This window comes from Danio rerio, chromosome 6 (genome assembly GCF_049306965.1).
Source record: "Danio rerio strain Tuebingen ecotype United States chromosome 6, GRCz12tu, whole genome shotgun sequence".
Taxonomy (NCBI): domain Eukaryota; kingdom Metazoa; phylum Chordata; class Actinopteri; order Cypriniformes; family Danionidae; genus Danio; species Danio rerio.
In genome coordinates, this window is record NC_133181.1 from 19014847 (window position 1) to 19037449 (window position 22603).

At 36.9% G+C, this 22603-nt stretch overlaps 2 protein-coding genes and 1 long non-coding RNA gene across 17 annotated transcripts in view; 1 reads left to right on the forward strand and 2 right to left on the reverse strand.

The window, feature by feature from the left end:
• Positions 1 to 4868: 4868 nt before the first annotated feature.
• Positions 4869 to 7817, reverse strand: LOC141386247 (uncharacterized). Its single transcript, XR_012407907.1, has 3 exons — positions 6650 to 7817; positions 5232 to 5301; positions 4869 to 5047 (listed from the first exon to the last, which is right to left on the reverse strand). It is a non-coding gene; the product is annotated as an uncharacterized lncRNA (long non-coding RNA).
• A 631-nt stretch (positions 7818 to 8448) lies between these two features.
• Positions 8449 to 22603, forward strand: part of LOC137495843 (serine/threonine-protein kinase pim-3-like) — a 44717-nt gene continuing 30562 nt past the window's right edge. The window contains exons 1-9 of one of the 3 annotated variants that reach the window (XM_073954020.1): positions 8449 to 8933; positions 9555 to 9599; positions 9730 to 9900; positions 10023 to 10105; positions 10220 to 10270; positions 10347 to 10719; positions 10845 to 11024; positions 11115 to 11210; positions 11306 to 11598. In XM_073954020.1, coding sequence (XP_073810121.1) covers positions 8873 to 8933; positions 9555 to 9599; positions 9730 to 9900; positions 10023 to 10105; positions 10220 to 10270; positions 10347 to 10719; positions 10845 to 11024; positions 11115 to 11210; positions 11306 to 11334 — 1089 coding nt within the window. In that variant the 5' untranslated portion in view covers positions 8449 to 8872 and the 3' untranslated portion in view covers positions 11335 to 11598. Of the gene's footprint in view, positions 8934 to 9303; positions 9600 to 9729; positions 9901 to 10022; positions 10106 to 10219; positions 10271 to 10346; positions 10720 to 10844; positions 11025 to 11114; positions 11211 to 11305; positions 11603 to 22603 lie in introns of those variants that run through there. The other 2 variants (XM_073954022.1, XM_073954021.1) reach the window with 2 other exon arrangements.
• The window catches only part of zgc:162999, a 42038-nt gene continuing 33301 nt past the window's right edge, over positions 13867 to 22603 (reverse strand). For 4 of the 13 annotated variants that reach the window (XR_012407146.1, XR_012407149.1, XR_012407147.1 and 1 more), the window contains 3 exons: positions 18913 to 18965; positions 18292 to 18461; positions 13867 to 15725 (listed from right to left, as the gene is read on the reverse strand). Coding sequence is in view for 6 of the 13 variants with exons in the window: in XM_073952415.1 (XP_073808516.1) it covers positions 15671 to 15725; positions 18292 to 18461; positions 18913 to 18965; positions 22335 to 22410 (354 nt within the window). In the remaining 7 variants the exon portion in view is untranslated. 13 annotated transcript variants of the gene reach the window in all.

Sequence of the window (22603 nt, forward strand, 5' to 3'; positions counted from 1 at the left end):
TGTGTGTGTGTGTGTGTGTGTGTGTTATATTTATACCAGAGAAGATCTTACAGTAACTTGGTCCATCTGTAACTCCGGTCATTTTAAAGTTTCTTCCAGTCATTCAGGCAACATCTTCTTTCTGGGCGTCAGGCCAATCTTCTGCTGTCCAGAATCAGGTGGTTTGTCTTGGTTGGGCATCTCAGCTGAGATCTCTCCACAATGGGTGACCCCACAGTAGCTGTGAAGTACCAGTGGCGTGAACCATTTGGGTGAACTCATTTTTTAAATGTAATCCTAAGATTTTTTTTTAAGTTTTTTGTTTACAGTTTTGACTTTGATATTGACTGATCTAATGTTTATGCACAAATATATTAAAATAAAGCATTCTGCAGAAAACATTCATTTAAGAGAGATCTTTGAGGAGTGTTTATGCATATATATGCTTCAGTGTGAGAAAAGCTAGTCTGCTTGCATGACCATTGCCAGGTCTGGGCTGTTTTATTATTAATGTAATATTAAATTAAATTGTTAATATTAGTTAATGTCCTGTGAGTTCACATGAATTAACAATAAAACTTTATTTACATTAACTAATGTTAACAAATAATAAATACTGTAATAAATGTATTAGATCTTACCAGGTTTGACTTTTTTTTACAGTGGAATACTGGCAACAGTGTTAGTCAGTGTAACAGAGCAGTAGCGGAAACTGGAAACTGCTTACAGTTAATTACTGTACTGTAGTTCTGTACTCACAGCATAATCGCTACTGCACACACATTAATGGTAAATCATATATACAGTAGTTATTGTAGTTTAACTCAAATTAATCAGTTTTCTGAACTGTTATGAAAAATAAAAAGCATAATCAATTCTTCAGACAAATATATTTTATTGTTTTGGCAGCAAACAAACATACAACAGAAAATGTCTGACAAAATTAAACAAATCAGCAGGTATGAAGACATTTTCTATTTACAATCAAACAAAAAGGTTCAATATTGAACAACACATGCAGTGTATATACAGTAGGACTTGTGTGTTGAAGTAGGGGGGGAACTCCAGGAACTGAGTTTGACATCGATGGTTACAGTGTTGGGGGTAACGCATTACAAGTAACACAAGTTATGAAATAATATGACTTTTCCAAGTAACAAGTAACACATTAACAAATTCACAACCTGACAGTGGAGGTCTGTGTGTGGATGGCTGTACAGTATAGATCATCTGTTATGATTCCCTGTGAGGATTTCTGTGCACGTTATCTAACTGAGGAGATTCAAATTGAAGGATTTTAATGGGTATAAAATCTGCTTAGTTCCAGAAAGGCACATTACACTGTTTGCATCTGAACATTATGGCAAAACCAATAAAGATGAGTTGTCCAATTAATACATATACTTCAATGTAAGTCATGTAAGAAGTGTGAGGAGATGCTAACTAGCTAACGATGTAGCTTTCAAGTGCACAGTTCAGGATAACAACAATTGGATTTAACACACAGACATTATTTTAGAAACCCTCAAAATATTTGAACACATTTACTCCTTTACACTCATTGTAGATTCTTATTTAGAGCTTAAAACACATCAGACTCTGCATCTGAACTGACAGACAGAGAATAGAGCACACTCAGAAGTAAACAAATCAAACACCTGTGGCTCCCTTAAAGGACAACACATTTGTGTTTAGAATAAGACGGACAGCCAGTGTATGCGTGTGTTAATGCCTAAACCATTGTTTTCTGTCTTAAAATAAATGCCACTTTCTATAAATAGCCACATAAAGCATCAGAGTAGATGAACAGTAATTTACCATTTATTACCACAGTTCCTTCCTGTAATGGCTACATAAAGTAAATTACAGTCATTAGTTCTTTGCATGATCTAATTTCATACAAATCCTGCTGGTTTTACAGTAAAATACTGTTTCCTTTCATTACAGCAGAACACTGGCTATTTTAGAGTTATTTACCGCATAATCTACAGCAAGGGTTAACAGTGTACAATTTAAATAACTGCCACAGAGAAGACATCTAACAATCTATGCCCACCACCACCCCCTTCCTCTTGGAAGGACATCTATTTTTCATTCATTTATCCACCTATCTATTCAGTAAAATGACTAACCAGACCATCAGTTTCTAGTCATTGCTGAGGTGTGAGTCCCGTTTCTCCACATGCCCCAGTGAAATCTGACATACAAGACAAAAACAAGACTAACAAAACTCTACATGCTGCTGATCTCCAGCAATAAACAAAGTTTTCTCCAGTGCTCTTCAGACATATCTCCTCTGTTCCCTTGTGACTCTCTTCTTTCTGCTTCACTCCAGTCTGCAAAAGACTAAGACAGCACCAACAGAGCCCTAACTGATGGCTGAGCTCCTGCAATGCACATGCGGTTCTCCGGCAATTTAAAAAAAAATCTCCACTGATGCTCTTGTGAGTCTCTCTCTTCTCCCTGCTGTATGTCCATTACCTACAATAAATAACAGCCACAGAGAAGACATCTAGCTAACAATCCATGTCTACCACTACCCTCTTCTTCTTGGAAGGACATCCATGCCATGCACCTATCCACCTGTTTTTAAAGGATACTCCTGACCATCAGTGTCCAGTCATTGCTGAGGTGTGTGATTCCTATATTTCTCCACAAGCTGCACTCCAGACTGTAAAAGACAAAGACATGACTAACAGAGCTCTACATGCTTGCTGAACTCCTGCAGTGCACTAAATGTTCTCCAGCGTTCCTTAGACAAATCTCCACTGATGCTCTTGTGAGTTTCCTTCTTCTGTCTGTTGTGTGTCCACTACCTGAAAAAGAAACGCCTGCCGCAGAGAATACATCTATCTATCTAAAGCTGAGCTCAGACTACAGAAGTTTTAATCCAATTTATTTTGACCTCCTGAGAATCGGAGATGAAATCTTGTCGAGGACTTTTATCGGTTCCAATTCTCAGTGCAGATTATCTGGTAATGTGAGCCGTTTAAAGATAGAATCTTGCACCTCGCCATCTTGAACACAAATTGCAGCCTCCCTGATCATAGCAGACATGATTGAAATCCAGGATTTCAAATCGGGCTAATCACAGCAGTTCAAACCTATTCAGTATTAACAAAGCCATGAGCTGGAGAGAATCATGTTGCTTTCAATAAATAAATAAATATATCTGTGGCGAGGGGGTGTGGCCGAGAGCCGTGGGAACGGGGTGAGGCCACCGCGTAAGTGGATACACCTGCGGTGCACACCTGCCTCGGATCCCACGGAAGGAGCTCTGGATCATAAAAGGAGGACCGATGGCAGAGGAAGGCGAGAGAGGACCGGGCCCGGGCATATTGTTTTACTTTTGCTTTCAGTTTGACGGCAGTCTCAGTGAGGAGCTGCCGTCCGTTTGTTTTGGTTTAGATGGCAGTCTCCGTGAGGAGCTGCCGTCATTGTGATTAATAAATATTTTAAACCTGCGTCGGTTCTCCGCCTCCTTCTTCCCGGCAGCCAAAGGGCCGTAAACTTCATTACAATATCCTTTTTTTTTAATAAGCTTGAATTATCCTTTATTATTAGCCAGATTTAACATTATTCTTATAGCGGTGTGCAGATATTGATGACACGTGTAGCCGGGCACTAGAACGTTGTCAGTTATCTCCAAAACCCAAAATGATTCAACATATTACAGTTTTTCTCAGTGGCTTTGTTGCATTTCTCACAACACTATTTACATTTGCACAACAGTTAATGCATTTCTCAAAACAATTAGTCATTTGTGCACATCATAGTAGCAGTTTCTCATTCCTTCCAACAAATTGCGAATACTTTTGGACATGTATCAATTGCTTTCATACAACTCTCTGCTGTTTATAAAATTATCATTCGCTTATGTCATGTCAGTCAAAATAAACTAAACTTGTGAATACTGAAAAGTCATTCCATTTAAAAACTAATAGTCCTCATTTCATTACTTGAGTCATTACATACAAAAATGTTGAACTAGTTGTCGAAATCTGACAAGCAAATTTTATAAATTTTTTTTACATCTTTATTTTCCAGAAAATGTCTTCTAAATTGAACAATTTCATGAATGATTTACAGACCTGTGTATGTTGTAGGTTCAGTTGCAATATGTACTTAATGTTTGAAAGTTGTGCACAGCACATATTGTTTACAGTTGTGCACAGCTCTGCCCAAAGGGAGTTTATGTTTGATGTAAATAAGAGTATATTTATTCTTTTGCACAATGCTGTGAATAAATTAGAATTGCAAAGAGCATCTGCAGTAAAAATGTGAAACATACATATTCAGTGTCTTGTAATCAGATTCCTCACTAAATGCAGTGATGTCTAACTTTACTGTAGTTTTCAAATGGCTGAGCAAATAGTATATAGTGCTGTCTTGAGCATTTTCAGAAAGTGTCACCAAAATCGAACTTTATTACATTGAAAAAAAATAGAGCAAACTGTCATAATGAAAACATGACAAAGCCATTTGACTATCTTTTTATAAACACTTGCCAGGACTTTTCCTCTTGATGACACTGACACTCTCATTGACATCAATACTTGCTTTTGAGGAATGAGCTATCCATTTTGAGTAAGTGACTCACTTTTTCAGGTTATCATCTAGGTTTAGCAGTTTGTGCTAATTGTTTTGAGAAATGCATTAACTTGTGCAAATGTAAAAAGTGTTGGGAGAAATGCACCAAAGCCACTGAAAAAATCTAAACTGTGTTTTTATACATTTATTTATTTATTTTTCTGTGATGAGGATAGAATGAGTTCAATAGCCTATAAAAATAATTATATCTTGTGTTCTGTGGCACAGTTTTCATATTTTGTACTTTGCACACATTTAAGATTTGAGGTGGGCTAAAAAATTAGCCAAAAATTCTCCTCATGTGTTCACAGCAACCAGATTTCATTATCGGTTAGGTTTTTAAAACTCCTATAATCTGAGCCCAGCTCAAGCCCACCACCACCCCCTTCCTCTTGAACATCTTTCGGTGATAGGTGATTCCTGACCTGCAGTTTCTAACCATTGCAGAGATGTGACTCCCTAGATTCTCCACTCCACTCTGTAAAAGACAAAGAAAACATCAACAGAGCTCTACCTGCTTGTTCAATACTATCTATTCGTCCGTCCGTCCATCCATCCTATCTAAAGAAAATACCCGACTATCACTCTGTGAAAATGTAAATATACAAATTCAAATGTTTGATGAAGTACATTTGATTCAACTTAAAAATGTAAGGCTGTACCTAATTTATCACGATAGACTTGTGATTATTGAGGTGTGTTTCCCTGTTCTTCCACATGCTCCGTACAAATCTGCCAAAGAGAAAGATATCAGGTCTATAATTAATCTTACTACATTTCTTTGGAAACTAACTCCATTTTTCAGTCTGTTCAAGCAGTTCTACCTCTTTGCCGATTTTACATTTTCTTAAAAAACTTTTGCATGAATTTTAAATTATGAGAATTCTGAGAAACACAAAACAAAAATGTATAGAATTATCTGTTGTCTGAGACCTGACTCTGATGGTGGAGAAATAATGTTATTAAGTCTAACTTTCTTGACTCATTCATCATCTCTCCTTTGTGCTTCATACAAAAAAAGCCTCGTATAGTCAAAATATGATCATCCTCATATTACTTAAACAGTAGTTTTGCAGACTTGCAAAACTTACTGAGCGCAGACACCACTGCATTAAAGGCTGTTATTCTGGTTTTATGAGTGGCATGTATTTTTTTCAGTGTGCATGTTAAACAACCGGGATTCACAGCAGAAGTAGAAGCAGCGGTGTGTGAGGCACACAAGAATGGTTTTCTGCACACATGCATCAGTTTGTTCTCGATTAAATTGTTGCTTTATTTACTGCATTGCCCCCTTTACTGGAGCACGTGCCTCCGTATATGGGGTCTAGCGACACCCCTGGTCAGTCTCCTTTTCTGTCTGTTGTGTGTTCATTAACTACAATTTAAATAGCTGCCACAAAGAAGACATCTTTCCAACTATCTATGCCCACCTCCACCCCCTTCCTCTTGGAAGGACATCTACTGTATTTACCATCTGACCAGCCATTCATTCATTAATCTATCATCCATACATTAATCCAAAAAAAAACCTAACCAGGGGTGCGTTTCCCAAAACCATTGTTAGACAACTAAGGTCATGCGCATCAAAGAAAGTCATGTGATTTTGTTTTAACAGATTATGAGATAACTAGGAGTGATGGTACAGCATTAGGCAAACAAGTGGACCGACCACAATGTAGAGCATCTGAAATGTTGTTTTGGTCATTCTAAAATCATTCAGCCAAAGTTCATCCTTAGACTGGTTCAGTATTATTATCTCCAGGCGCAAGTCATTTATTATATAAGAGAAAGGACCACAGTGTCTTCTCCTACCACAGCAAATTCCCTTTTTCTTTTTTATATTTGGTGCCGGTTTATCAGGAAGTGACCAGTTTTGTTCTCTTAGATGGAAACAGTGCTTTATTCATAAATCTCTTATGCAATATTCCAGTTTTGTGGATAAATCTCTTTGGATGGAAACACAGCTAATGATAACTAGGTGTAAGTCTTCTTGCCACACACACTTGTCATCGTGGCTTTAATGTCCTTAGGAGACATCCAAATTCCAACTGCGCCAAGTAAATTAAATAAATAAACTGACCCAAGTGTTTCTAATCCCGCTGAGAGTGGACTGATGGATGTTGAGACAATCCCTCAGATCCTGCTCTTTCTGACCAGCGACAGGTAAACCAGGAACAGGAACCATTGGTCAATCAGTGGAAGGCATTGGCTCTGGTGCGGAGCAGGAGTCTTCATGACAAAAATGATGATCATTACCTGGTAAAGTTAACAGACATTAACATCTCTGGTGTATTTTGTAAATAACACATGACTTCAGATGAACAACAAATTCCACTGTATCTCACATTTCACAGTTTTATGGACAAACTTTAATTATATTATTATAAACATTTCTCAAGTAACATCTTATGACAAATATAAAATATATCCCAAGTAAATAACTCAAAAATGAAATTATAAACATGTAAACACTTTAAGGAAATAAACAGTTGTTTTCCCCTTTAAAATACAAATATTACATTTCTTGTATAAAAATTTGTATAAATAAAACTTTGTGATCCTTTTTGTTGAAAATATAAAGTAGTGATGAACAATATATTGTTTGAGCATCGATATCGCAATGTGCGTATTTGCAATAGTCACAATGCAGGATTAATTTTAATAGTGATTAAAAGATAAAGATATTATTAAATTTGACATTATTTATCCAATGATCACCATGTTATTTTACATTTGATTGTTTCGTTTCTGTACTTGAATACTGTTCCACTCCCCAGAAAAGCATAAAGCACTGTTTATTTATTTATTATTGCTTGTAATTTGTTATAATTTATGCAGATGAACTGCATAGAAAAAGTCTTGATCATCCAAGTCGAGCTAAATTAATAAAATCTTTCCAAATATAGCTATTCAAATCATCTGGTTAAATTATATTCCTATCGCAATGTATATCGCAGCAAAACTAAAAAATTGCAATGTCAGATTTTTCCAATATCGAGCAGCCCTAATATAAAGGAATTGACAACACTGCCAGAGAGTCTTTCTCAGCCTCACGCATGCTAGACGTGAGCTAACTACACCTACATTGAGGTATAAACAGAATAGAAAACTCTTTTTCAGTACACGATAATGATATATACATCATACCATCCAGCCCTACTGCATTTATTTATTGCCATATTTAGTAGAAAAATCTTATTATTAAACTTTTAACAGAGCAACTTAAACATATACAAGAACAAGGTACATAAAAAAAGAAAACAAATACAAGGTGAAATAATATTAATTAAAAAGAAAAAGGTAAAAGGTACGAAAAAATACATAAATAAAAATAAATAAGTAAATAAATAAATAAATAAAAAAATAAATAAAGTTGGGGGGGTTGGGGGGCTTACATTTCAGTATTTGGGTTAAATCTGTTCTCAAAATATGACAGGAAGGGTCTTCAAAGTTTGAAGAATCTATTATTTGAGTCCTGGATGTTATATTTGAGTTTTTCAAGCTTTAGATACGCCATGACATTTTCTACCCATTTAGTATGTGTTGGTGGTTTAGTTGACTTCCACTGCAAAAGAATAAGTCCAGCAAAGTAGAGAACGCTAGTGCATTTAATTGACCTGCTGGTAGTGTAAAAAAAATAATCAGAAAAATAACTAAAATAAAGATGATTAGAGAAATTGTGCTCTTTAAAATAAGTCTTTTTCTCCTCCAAAAGCTTGAGAAATCTCAGGAATCGCACAGAAATGGTCTGCAAAGTCGCCTCGTCTCTCAACCAACAGATTGCGATAGGTTTGATTGTTTTTTATATGCAGTCAGAATTCATATCATAACACGCGTTGCTATAGCAACTAAAATTGTAAAATACAAATAGCCAAAAAGGGGTATAAATCCGATTAGTTCTAATTAAAAGCTCTTGTTATTAAATTAAAAATGTATAAAAATTTAATTTCCGGGGTAATTTTCAATTGGCCAATCAGCTTTCATCAATACTGCGTCATCACCATACACTGATTGAGCTATCGAAATTAAATGGAATGAAATACTAAAAGCCTTATTTAATTTAATATTATTGTTGTTTATTATACAATTTATTTCATTTAAAAATATAATTCATTAATATACCTAAATTGTGCGTTGGCCATACATTTACTACGCAAGGAGTGACGTCAGGGACGTCAGTCACATGACCTTTCGTAATGCCCTGCTTCAGCGTGATTCGGCAATAACATGAAATTTAGCGTAAATAAACTCCTAGAAATGTGTTCCTCAGAAAATAATACAATAATTTTTCTGAAAACAGTTTATGATTCCTGTAGATCTCCCGAATGGAGAACAATTTCATCTTTGTCCACTTCTTCATTATAGTAAGTTACATTTATAGAAGAGCTCGTTTGTTTGGTAATGTTTATTAAAAACTTTATTCTTGAATTTCTGTGTGATTTTCGTTAAAGATTTCTCTGCTGCTAATGTCGGTGGTGACGCTATCAAGTTTTACTCAAAGCTGATAGGCCTATTAAAATGATAGTTATTTAATTTTATAACAAGAGCTTTTAATTAATTATTATTAATAATTAAGATTTAGGACATCGAATAACTGCATGAATTGTATTCATGAAAATAAAAAAAAATATCTCAGGCACGCAAGGTCACGCCATTATTAGTTGCTATAGCAACGCGTGTTGTGGTATGAATTCTGACCGCATATAAAAACAATCAAACCCATCGCAATCTTTTGGTTGAGAGACGAGGCGACTTTGCAGAGCATTTCTGTGCGATTCCTGAGATTTCTGAAGCTGTTGGAGGATTTCTGAGAAAGACTTATTTTAAAGAGCACAATTTCTCTAATCATCTTTATTTTAGTTATTTTTCTGATTATTTTTTTAAACACATTTTTGTTGCTCTTTTTTCATTCCTTCTTCTTCTTCTTCTTTACTTTGTTTTACATTTATTTTCATATTTGTCTGTTTTTGTCTGTTTTATTGCAGGTTGGAGGAGATTGTCCATGTCCCACATGGGTGAAGAAAGAGGAGGTGAGTGTTTTTAATCTTTCATTTGTTTGTCATTGTATATCACTGCATGATGCTGTATGATGTTTGACTAATATGAAAAGGATTACAGAAGTTAACAAAAAAGATTCATTAAAAATGTTTTGATGCACAGAAGATACACGGGACGGCACCACTGAGCTTCCTGGTTTTTTGGCTCCTCTGCCTTCACATTTGGCTGGTTCTGCATCCACAGACCAGAGGAACAGCAAGAGGAAAAGGCAGAGCAGCAGCCAGCAAACACTGTCCACCTCGTCCAGCAGACCAGCCAAACGCTCTCGCAGAGGTCAGCACAGCTCATCTTCTAGATCTTATGGCTCAGTTAGGAAATGATTTGTCATTGATGAGACCGCAGCATGTTTTCTCTTTCTCTCTTTTCCTCATTTCTTGTGCTGTTCTGTGTTGCAGACTTGTACCTGAAGGGCCCGTTGCTGGGACGAGGTGGATTCGGCTCTGTGTTTGCTGGGATGCGCAGGTCTGATGGACTGCCAGTAAGAGATTTTCTTCCCTCCTTTGTTCAGACATGCTTTAGAAATGTTGCTGTCAGTAAATGTCATGTGTCACAATCAGGCAGGTGTGATTTACTCTGCTTTTCCTGTCTGCAGGTGGCCATCAAGTTTGTGTCGAAGGACCGGACCCCCGAGCGACTGAAAGTTGTATGTTTTGATGTGAATCTGTTGTGTTTGCTGTGTTTGATTGAGTTCTGGATATAATGGAGGGTTTGTCCTGCAGGATGGTCAGGGTCGGCTGCCGCTGGAGGTGGCATTGATGACCCGTGTCACATCAGCTCCTGCCTGCCCCAGTGTCCTGCAGCTGCTGGACTGGTTTGACCGTCCCAGGCGCTACATCCTGATCCTGGAGCGACCGGATCCTTGCCAAGATCTCCAGAGCTTCTGTGAGGAGAACGGCTGTCTGGATGAGCGTCTTGCAAAGAAAGTGCTGGTGCAGCTGATTGCGGCCCTTAAACACTGCGAGAGCCGCGGCGTCCTGCACCGGGACGTCAAACCAGAAAACCTCCTGATCTCCACAGAGTCCCAGGACATCAAGCTGCTGGACTTCGGCTGTGGAGATCTGCTGAAGCGATCGGCCTACAAATACTTTGCAGGTGAGTTTGAGTTACAGAAGGAAACGTTCTGTTGATGTTTGTGAACTTCTGCTGATCCACTAAAGGGAATTTGTCTGTACTGGAGCATGTTGAGCAGATGTTTGTGGTCTTCTTATGTCTCTCAGGCACTCCTGCATACGCTCCTCCTGAGTGGTTTCGTAGACATCGCTACCATGCGACTCCAGCTACAGTCTGGTCAGTAGGAGTGACGCTCTACAACATCCTGTGTGACCGTTTCCCATTCAGAGGCGCACAGAGGGTCACGTCCAGAAGCAGACTGACCTTCCCTAGGAGCTTGTCAACAGGTAAGAGATTCAGACACATTTAGAGATAGCCTAGTGAGCGAGCAGAAGTGTGTTGTTGCGTGTTTCTGAAGACGGTGTTGTGTGTAACAGAGTGCCGTCAGCTGATTCGCTGGTGTCTCAGTGCAGCACCGGCTGATCGACCCAGTTTAGCTGACATTGAGAGCCATCCCTGGTTGCACTGCACAGGTGGCCAGTGACATTACACTTATCTGAATCCAGCAGTCATGGCTTGGGTTGCATTGTCAGGTTCAGTGTAGATAAACGCTGTCAATGATTTGTAGAAGGAGAGCAGGAGGGGCAGAGGAACTGAGGAGAACAGATCCTGATCCTGAGCTTCCTCTGCTGCATCTGTGAGCCTGTGTGTGAAGCTGTACGAGCTGAAGACACACACACTTACACACACACACACACACACACACACACACACACACACACACACACACACACACACACACACACACACACACACACACAAGCTAGTCTACAGTAGACAAATGTACAGTTTCTAGACCACTTAGAGAAAAACGGGGACAGATGTTAAATAAATCATGAACAATAAAGTTATTTTATACGCAATTACAGCAGTTTTTTTTTCTTTACTGGTTTCACTAAAATGTAAATGTTTAAACCTAGGGCAGCACGGTGACTCAGTGGTTTGCACTGTAACCTCACAGCAAGGTTCACTGTGTAAAACATATGCTGGATATTTTGGCGGTTCATTCCCCTGTGGCGACCCCTGATGAATAAAGGGACTAAGCTGAAGGAAAATTGATGAATGAACACAGACACTGGAGGAATTAGGAGACTCTGTTCAGTCAGACATGATCTTTCTGTCTGTAGTGTGCTGAACTAACTAGACCAAAACTTTATTTGCAATATTTGATTTCTGAATTTAAAACATAAAAATCTAAACTAGCCGAATTGTTTTACTTAAACACAAACTCTGTCGATAATAAACTCAGTAAATGTCCATACACGCATGCTGATATTTAACAAATGTTTTTTATTTTGAATGATCTTCAATTTTAGGTAAAAAAGAAAAGTTTCTATGCGAATTTGAAATGAACAATATTGTGTTTTTGTGGACATTGAACTACAAAATTTCAACATTGAAGCGTGCTGAATAGTTTTTAGATATAGTCTTCTATTTCAAGTTGGAAAAAATACAAATAATAAACTTCTTAAGAGAATTTAAAGTAAACGCTACTGTGTTTTTCTTCTTTTGTGCATATCAAATTGCAAATTATCCCAATATAGTGCAATAAATCTCTTTTTAGGACGATCTTCAGTTTCAGGTTAGAATACAATTATAATTTAAAAAATAATTTTAAATAAACAATATGTTTTTTTCATGTGTAGGTCAAAGTTTCAACAGCTCAATCATTTTAAAAAGCATGTGCTCAAACTAAAAGAAGTAAAAAAGTGCTTTTGTGGTGCAGGGTCACGTCTCTCCTCAGTAAGTGATCATAGACAACACAGGGGGGCAATGTTCAGCACAGAGAATCACAATTTAACTAAAACGTATAAGACTGCGTGTTTTTCATCATCTCAACAGTTTGTCTAATGAAACACACAATAATTTAACATTTATTTTAACAAATACAGCTCATAGTGTTAATAACATTGTTTACTCTACACTTTGTACCGTGATCATGATGATTGTTTGTTATGAGCAGGGCCGGATTTAGTGATTAGGGGGCCCTGAGCAATTTGAGTCTTGAGACCCAGAAGTCCTTCAGTAATAAGCACTTTTCATATTTGCTTATTTATTTAGCTGTCTTTATCTTATATCACTCTGTCTTGCTTTCTATATTTTTATCTGAACACAATCTCTACATTTTAAAAGATTTGTTTGCTTAAAATGAGTTCACAACTAAAAATAATGAACAAACTATTTGTTTTCTAAAACTAAATTTTCATCTGATTTGACTGCTGGACTGATCCATGATTGGGGGTGGGGGGACACAATTGCACACATACTAATTAAGGTAAAATGTATTTGTTAGAGCCTTATCCTGCAAAATATGACAGGAAATGACATTATTAGTATTTATTGTCTGCCTCCAGACTTCCTTGGGGCCCTAAGCGACTGCTTAGTTAGCTTATTGATTTAATCCGCCCTGATTATGCACTGTAAACCCTGCTGTAGTCATTATCAATATAACTTGATATTATTTAAAATACCAAGTTTTGGCATCAAAGGTGTGCTTAACTTACTCATTAGGTGGCAACAAACTTTTAATTCATATTGTAAGTTCTCTGAACTTAAAATTTAAAATTCTTTAAATGATTCACCATGTCATTTAAAATGATTGGTTGTGCTTGAGATTCTGCCTTGACAACCGTGCTGATTAGTCAATATATGTTGTATAACACAAGGTGGCCATTTTTTTTGTGATGCTGAATTCTCCTGAAGAGCAGCAGGACAGAGGCACTACCTGAACCCATCTGACGAAAGAGAAAAGTTAAATTAGTCAGTAGATATTTAAATGCTGATATACATTTTTCTTAATTGATATACACGCTGGGGCAACACAGTGACTCCATCGTTAGCATTGTCGCCTCACAGTAAGAAGATCGCTGGTTCGAGTCCTGGCTGGGCCAGTTGGCATTTCTGTGTGGAGTTTGCATGTTCTCCCCTTGTTCACTTTGGTTTCCTCCAGGTGCTCCAGTTTCCCCCACAAGTCCAAGGACATGCGCTATAGGTGAATTGGGTAAGCTAAATTGTCTGTACGTGTGTATGTCCTGGTCCTCTAGGGTGAGGGTTGATCGTTGGGCTAACAACCCACCTCGTAAACATATTCAAGTATAAATCACTGGCACAGAAAACAAACAAAACCTACGTGAGACCAAGAGACTTTATTGAAAGAAAAATCATGAAATGAAGTCATACAATGCGTCATTCAGCAGCAATCATAACTTAAAGATTGTAGTCAGTTCTTGTTTTCTTAGACCTTAAATAAATGATTATATTTGCAAAACGCATGATCTATTTTGTATATGGTGACATAACCTGTTATATGATGTTATACTGGATAAAGACTGCCAAGGGTGTTAAGACATTCAGAATAACATTATTTCAGACTCAGAATATAGACATGATTATACATTTATAAGTCACTGGAGCACAATTAACTGTCTTTAGAAATAGAAATGACAGAAGCAAATACATATTCATTTTTTACCTTCATAAGTATCCTTGCAATGATGTGAAAATGAGATCGCAATGAAAAAAAGAGATTTTATGTCATATTATTAATCACATAAAATCATACAGCAGTCAACACTGAAATCCATACATAATACAATACGTTTGAATGAATCCCATTTCTGTGATATAAATAATAAACATTCTGAACAGAGAACTGTAACATTAAGCAAATACAGCAGAGATACAATAGAACTCACAATGTAGTCACTATCTATTAAAACCAAGTTTGGAAAAAAAAAAAAGAACTTAAATATATTTATTGACGCTGTAAGCTGTTTGTTTTAACTGGGTGAACATTTGACAAGCTTAACAGCAAATGACCTGTTAAAAAGTCACAACATTACATTCAAATCAGCTTCTGTTACTTGCTGCTTTACTTTAATCACAGTTGCGTTGCTCTAAAGGTTCAGTTCTTAAATGATTAAATGAATCTTTCTTAAGTATGTCTGGACGAATGTGACACCGTCACACTTTCAGATCCAAGTCAATGCAGCACATCACAGTAATAAACAAAGATGTAAACAAAGTACATTGCTTTATGAACTATTACAATTACTTGAAGCACAGTCAACATTAATGAAGTTGAGCCAAGTAAAAATGTCAAAGATTAAACAATCAGGCCCTTCTGAAGGCTGAAATAAATCATTAAACACTGACTATCATCTGGTTTGTAATCAATAACTATTTTCAGACCAAAGAATATCATGCGCTGAATGAAACAAACTGTGTTACGAAGAATAAATCAAGAATAAATGTCACCTTCAAATGTAAAACATCATTTTGTTTCCTATAAAAAGCGATTAGTTACTTTAATGAAGGGATCTTCCCTTAAAAATATGAGGAACCATTAAGTTGACTTAACTTACCTTTTTATAGTCAACTAATTGCTTTTTACAGCGTAATTAAAATGAGATTTTATTTTCTCAAAATCACAACATTTATGACTGCCCGTTTCGCCACTTACAAATTTAAATGAAGCATAATTTCATACAATTTATTGCTCACATTACATGTATGATAACTTAAATACATTTGAATATACTGTATAATATGAATAAAACAATTACTTTGAAATAAATAAGAGTAATAACCGCTAGACATTCAGCATGCTAAGTTTCTGTGCTAATACTCTAAACTAGATTTAATTAAGAAGACGATGCATCATATTCTTGAACACAGACACGATTCCAAAACTGCCTAAATAATGCTTATTAGAATAATTTCAATGCAGACAATAATAAATACAGTATATGCACAGAGATTGGTTTGTTTTGTGATGGAATGAATGATTTTAATCGGGTGAATTACAGTAAATGCGATTCAGTAATCCTGAGAAACAATCTTCAGACTATATCCCAGATCAAGAGAATTGATGAGGCCCAAATAGTTCAAAGAGAGAGCAGAACATCTTCGATAAATAGAGCATAATGTGACTTCAGGAGGTGGTCATGGTTGAAGGGTCCGTCCACATGGCTGCCACATCTCTGAACCTGCACAGTAGAAAAAACACAGTTAAGCATGTAGAGCATAATGATCAGTGACTGACAAATAAGAGTGTTCACAGTCAAGAAAAGCCATTTTAAACACTCAATTATTACACTCCTCTGATCTTAGTAATGTAATGTCAGTTTTAATCCCATCCCCCACCATTTTTATGGGGAACATTTTTAACAAAATGAAAATGTCGTAACTATAAGATTCAGTGCTTCCCACAGCTATAGGAGAGCTCAAAAATCTGCCAGATCTGGGGGATCTAGATTTTTATTTAACACCATTGCTAAATTAACAAATAATCGGTCATCTTTGGAACTTTGGAATTTCCCACCGCAAATTAATAGTGAGTTTTTTTGGAGTGATAAAATAAAAGCCTTCAGACAGAAAATAAAGGTGCTAAACTTTCTGCAACGCCATATAAAACAGGAAGGAAGAGCTAGATAAAATGATAAATGGTTCTAAACCAGCTAAATGCATGTTGGACCCAATTTCAACAAAATTAGTGAAAGAGCTGCTGCCTGTAATAGTAGAAGCTCTTCTTAATTAAAACAGTTTTCAATAAATGAGTTAAATGCAGCTTTATGTGCTGTTTGGGCTCATTAAACTATTGTAGACATGGTGTGAACTACTCTTTCATTCACTGTAACTGATCTCCAGAAAATCTAGAAACAGGGACTCAGAAGCTGGTCTTAAACAGGATGAGGAGCAGATCAAATCAAATTCGATGTATTAATCAAAGGCCAAAAGAAGAAAAAAAATATAGAGAGCGGTACAGGAGCAGGAGTCAGTTTATACAGGAGTGGGATGGGAATGGGAGTCAATTTTACCAAGAGCGGGATGGGACAGGATCATTTTTTAAACTTTGGTCTGGGAGTGGGACGGGACAAGATTTCTTTCTGTGGGAGTGGGAACGGGACAGGAGTGAAAATTCACTCCCGTGTCATCCTCTACTCTTTCCTTCTATCATCCTTCTATCCTCTATCTCTAGTCTTTTGTCTGACAAATGGCCATGTGATATTTTCAGGCAAAGCCCAAACAAGATTTTTGTACTCTGTTTTTTTAAAGATTTTTTTAATCTGTAATGGCGGTTTCTGTTTCTACTGATAAGCACTGCTCACTAACTTGTATATTTAACTGAGTGTTAGCTGCAGTAGTTGAGAGATATTCTTGATGAATGCCACAGCAACGGCGAGTTCTTATTAAAGGATTCTGCTTTGAAGATACCAGAAAAATCCTCCTGGTTTGTCTCTTGTTTAAATTCAAAACATAACCACGAAGAAAAATTTCAAAATACTATTAAGAGTGTTAATTATAAATACTTAAATAAAAAAAAAACACACACAATATTATTAGGAATGTTACTAGAACCTAATGAACTTAATATTACTTAACTTAATGTTAAACTGCTTTGACACAATCTACATCGTAAAAGTGTATAGAAATAAAGATGACTTGAATTGAATTGAATAGCCATGGCTTCTGATGGTACATTGAGGTGTTATGAAGCAAAACAATCGGTCTTTGTAAGAAACCTGACATTGTCCTAAAATTATTACCTCGTTTGTTACATGGATTAGTTTAGATGAGTTTGTTTACAATTCTTTTTTTATAGGCAATCATATTGACAAATGATACAACACACTCTCTACTGTAAACAAACAGTGTCAGATCTGTGAATTTAAACACTGTTACATTTCTTACACACCAACCATTTATTTTCAAAAGGCTTCAATTTATTGTCAAGAGCATATTAATTTAGTTTTGCTTGTGTATGCTTTTCTTCTTCACAATATATTCTTTTGTGTTCCACAGGAGACAATTTTCATTTTTAGATAAACTTTACCATGTTTTATCAGTTAAATGTTGTTAATTTTTTTTTTACTTCTCAAAAAATACACAAGGACCATGTCCAGCGTTTCCAGGTCTAAGAAAAGACAGCTCAATGATAGCTGTATTCTTTTACTCACTTATACTGGTTTTTGGGTTGCCAGGTATGCTTTCCTGGATCAATATCCATTATGAAAAGAGTTTTCATTTTGCACATTATAAAAGTATCTCCCAAAAAGCACAAACTGCAACTTCAGATTTTTTCCCCTCCAACTGAATTTTCAAAATAACCCAATTATGCAGGAAAACTGCAATCCTGGCAATACTGACCAATACCAAATTCAACAACACTACTAAGAAAAATTCTGCTGCTGCTATTACTGTTATTTTCTACTACTACTACTACTACTACTACTACTACTACTACTACTACTACTACTACTAATAATAATAATAATAATAATAATAATAATAATAATAATTTTCCTGAATAAAAATTAGTATAGAATTATTTTGAAGACAAGATAGAAACATTGGTTTAGTAATGATCATTGAAAACTGAGCTTTGGCTTTAAAAATGAATGAAATGTATTAAATTAAATTTCATTAAACCTTTGCATTCCTTTATGTTTGATTACAGAATGTTTTTAAATAAATATGTAAAAATACACTTTAATTTAGAATTTACACACATCTGTGTTTAGCATTTATTCTGTTACTTGCTTTGAATCTCACCTGGCATTTATAAGATACTGTGCCAGGCTGATGTTGGCAGGTGTTCCAGTAATGGTGATCTGGCGGTCTGATGACCCCTCCATGGCATTAGCAATTTTGATCTGAGCCCCAGACATCTGACGGATTTCATTAATTTTGGTGCCCTGACGTCCAATTATACAGCCTATTAGCTGAAAATATAAAGTAGACAGATTAAAATGAGTTCAAGGCGTGTTCTTTACATTCTTCTTTGATTAGGGGTATAACGATACATCATAATGTGAAACTGTGAAATATAAATGCCGATGTGCATCGCTTGTGTAAACGATAGGACTTGCAATACTGAACTTGTTTTTTTTGCAGTACTCGGCTTATTGTATAAGGTATATTTCACCCAAAAAGGTCAATTCTGTTTTCCTGTATTACGCTGATAATGCTGTTTCATGGCCGTGAAATCACACGTTTGTTTACCACAGAGATATTACAGATGATACATTTGTAAATAATGTTCACTTTGTTGCACAGAGGGAGATTCCTTTGCTTCATAAGGCCTCAGTGCATCGTCAGGACTTGAGTGTATCGTTACACCCCTATCTATGATACAGTTTCCCCAAAAACTGGCTTACAAAGAATTATACTCACATCATTTGGAATGGTGAGTTCATGAGTACTGGCCTGTGAACTGGCATCCACACCTATTAACAGAACACATGCAGGGAAACATTTAACACAACATTAAGCAAATTGCAACTGTCCAAATCTGTTACAAAACTGTAATAGACCTAATCGAATATTCCTATGATTTACAATAAAATACAGTTCATGTTTTCAAAGTGAAAAAGGTTATGGCATTTTTACAGTGAAAAGTGGCAATCCATCAATTTCCAGTGGCACTTCAAATTTAACTTATTTTATTTTTTTACTCCTTGTTCTTATTTTTCATGTCAGATGCAAACAGGTTCATGTTAAATTTTATGTTATTAAAGTTACGTTTTTGTCGCATGTCTCAGCTCACTCGCCATCTGCTCCTGGGCACGAAGCAATAAATAGCATACAGCTCACACTCCTAAGAGAGTGGCCACTCCACCCCGAAGTACTTCAGCTCATATGAGAGTGTTTTGGAGAAGCTTTGGTTGACCTGTTTGCTTCAGCTGAGACTGCCCACTGCTAGTTGTTTAATTCTCTGTCTGAGGCTCCACTCAGCATAGATGCACTGGCTCACAGCTGGCTTCAGACGTGTCTATTGGGCAAGTACGCGTTTCCCTAGTGAGTCTTCTCACACAGACCCTGTGCAAGGGTTCAGGGAGAACAAGGAGCAGATCTTGTCGATTGGGCCACACTGTCCCACCCAGACCTGGTTTCCAGAACTCACACTCCACACAACTGCCTCTCCTTGGCAGATTGCCCTGAGGAAGGACCTTCTTTCTCAGGGATGGGGCACCATCTGACACCTAGTCCAGATCTCTGGAACCTCAATGTGTGATCCACAGACACGACACTGTAAATTTAGTTGACCTACCGGCAATGGAAGTTGACCAATCATGCCCTCTAGGAATCACTCTATGGTCCTCTCTGCACTGCAGAGCCACTCAGTATCTTTAAGTTTGGTATCTTTAAAGACAGTTCAGGTAATCGCGCTAGTTTCAATCAAGACGGTAGAGTAGCTGGAAGCATTTTTGGTCAGCAAATCATGCCTGGACTTTGGTCCAGCTTTCACTTTGTCTCCAGACTCCAGCTTGTCTATGTACCCAATGTTCCTACCACTCTATTTCAAGATCAGGTTGTGAGATTTCAAGCATTAGTTCTGTGGGAGGCATACCCAATCCTTTCATTGCCTTGTGTTTGGTTTGCACACTGTGTGTTTACGTGGATCACACAGAGCATAAGATCCTCTGAACAGCTTTGTCTGTTTTGGCAGTCGGCAGAAGGGAACCCAATCCAAGGAGAGGTTGGGACACTTGATTGCGGATGCCATTGCCATTGCCCTTGCGTATCATACCAATGATGGTGAGAGCACACTTGACTAGGAGTGTGTCGCATCCTCCTGGGCATTAGCATGCATCGCCTATAATAGACAACTGTAGAGCTATGGGCTATAGCAAGATTCTACAATCTCTGAATGGAGCATGTTTCCTTCCGGTTTCTAGTTAACACCAGCCAGTCAGGAGGAAACTACTACTACTACTACTAAAAAAAGATTGCTTTGTCATGTTCTTAACCTGAAGTTATGGTAGCTTATACTGCTCTGCTAGTTTGAGTTCCCTGCTGGTGAAACCTAGTTCCTGGTGAAACGAGTTCCTCCAATGGCCCCAACACCCATCTTGTGGGCCCATTAAGTTGTGTGGCGTGCCCTCTTGGTCAACCTACATTCTGGGGATCAGTGCCTGTTATGAGTGTTCCCTTTTTCAGGTGACCCCATAACCGTCATTCAGTCACGGTGAGTCCTCCTTTACATGTGGATCGGTTTCTTCTCTACTAGCTAACCACATTTCATATGTTGCGTTCTTTTGAGTAGGGTTAGCCAATTTGCTTATATGGTCACAACTTCTCCCCATTAAGGTATCAATTGGCATGCGCAGCATCTTTCCCTTTTGAAACTGGAATGCTTTCCCAACACACTGCCATATTAGAGTCAGATTAGCTAGGGATAGGTGATTATGTAATTTCATCAATATATTGGTAATTAGGACCAAGAGAAGTTGGATGGTTGCACAACAGATTCAGCTGCTGTAGTGTTTTTTTACATATTCAGTATGGTGTGGGGCTTTCTTTTTGTGCCTTGAATTCTAGTAGCAAACTATTGTATGTGGGGTGTATTGTAGCTGAAGCTGTCAAACTGAATTCAACAGAGAAGAACCATCCCTCCAATCATGAAAGCAGATGGTCAGACTTTGATTGAAGATCACCAAAACATTATTTCAGTGTATAAAATTGCAGATTATTTGTTCACCTGAAGAATAACAATGTGCTCGCTAGCAAAGTAAACAGCAGATTATGATGTCAGACAGTCTTTAACATAGTTTCTAAACTAATGTGGTGCCGTAAAGTTGTACAAGGTTCAGATGGTACAAGCTGTGGCTCTTAGATTATTACCAATTTAAAAGTTGTAATTATGGGTTTTGCTGGAATATTACAGTTTGTTACTTAAGATAAATTTTTACCACTTACCATACTATATTTTATTTAAGTTTCCAAGAGTATGTGATTTCGGATGCAGTCACAGTCTATATTTTTGCCCCTTACTCATGTTGACTAGCATGCAAACATAGTCAGCGTGCTCTGTCAATTTTGAAGTGCGTATTAAGGGCTATGGGCTGCGAAGGAGGAAATATACCACACATTTTTAACCCAAAAAATATAAAAATGTGTTTTCTTGCGCGGCATAAGAACTAGCAGTGCTACAGGCAAAATGCAGAATCTTAAGAGGATCTATATATGAGCCATAAGTTTACCACTTACATGTTAAAATGTCACTTTGGTTTTTAATGACATAGCAGCAACTGACATAACAAATCAAACTCTCAAAGGCAAATATTGTTTTGTCAATACGAGATCAAACTGATTTAACCTATTAATAAAGTTTTGTAGATGCAGTTTATTGCTGGGATACCAATGAAAAAAATATTGTAGTTATAATAAAAGCTGCAGTAATTTTGAGTCAAACTATAATAAAGTGTATTACAGTATATACAACACTACAGCATACTCTATAGTTGCTGTGTTACTACCTTAGCAGGTTAAGTATTTATAATATAGTCAAAAGACTATTGTATTCACTCATGAAAAGTTTTAAATAAGTAGATTTTTATGAGTTGTCAGTGTAGTATGCAACATGCTCAGTTTGTTTTTTGCAGTGAGAGACGATCTTTGCAGCTAAAAGTTACAATATTATTCTAATGCAAATACCACACTATAATTACAGCCTTATCTAAAATGTAATGAAAAGTCAATTTAGATTTGTCACGTTGCCCATCCAGGGGGGAGAAGAGTGAAAGACAAGAAAGTGAATGAAAATCCTACAGGTATATAGTGAAGGGTGTGTATCGGGAGGGTTGGGTACGTACCAGGGAAAGCGGGGGTGGTCTGTCCGAGGGAGGTAAAGGGGGTTTGCTGCATAGCCAGCTGATGGAGCTTTGTCAACTGCGGGGGGAGGGAGGAGGATCAGTACACCTAAGAAGTTTTCATTACAGAAAGGAGTCCTGCTTGGACATTAGAAACTTTAACAAAAGGACACTACCAAACGGAAGCTTTGTGAAATCTGAGACACATATATTTAAAACATAGAAATAGATGTATAATTGAATTAAGTCAAATAAAGCAGATCACAACAAAG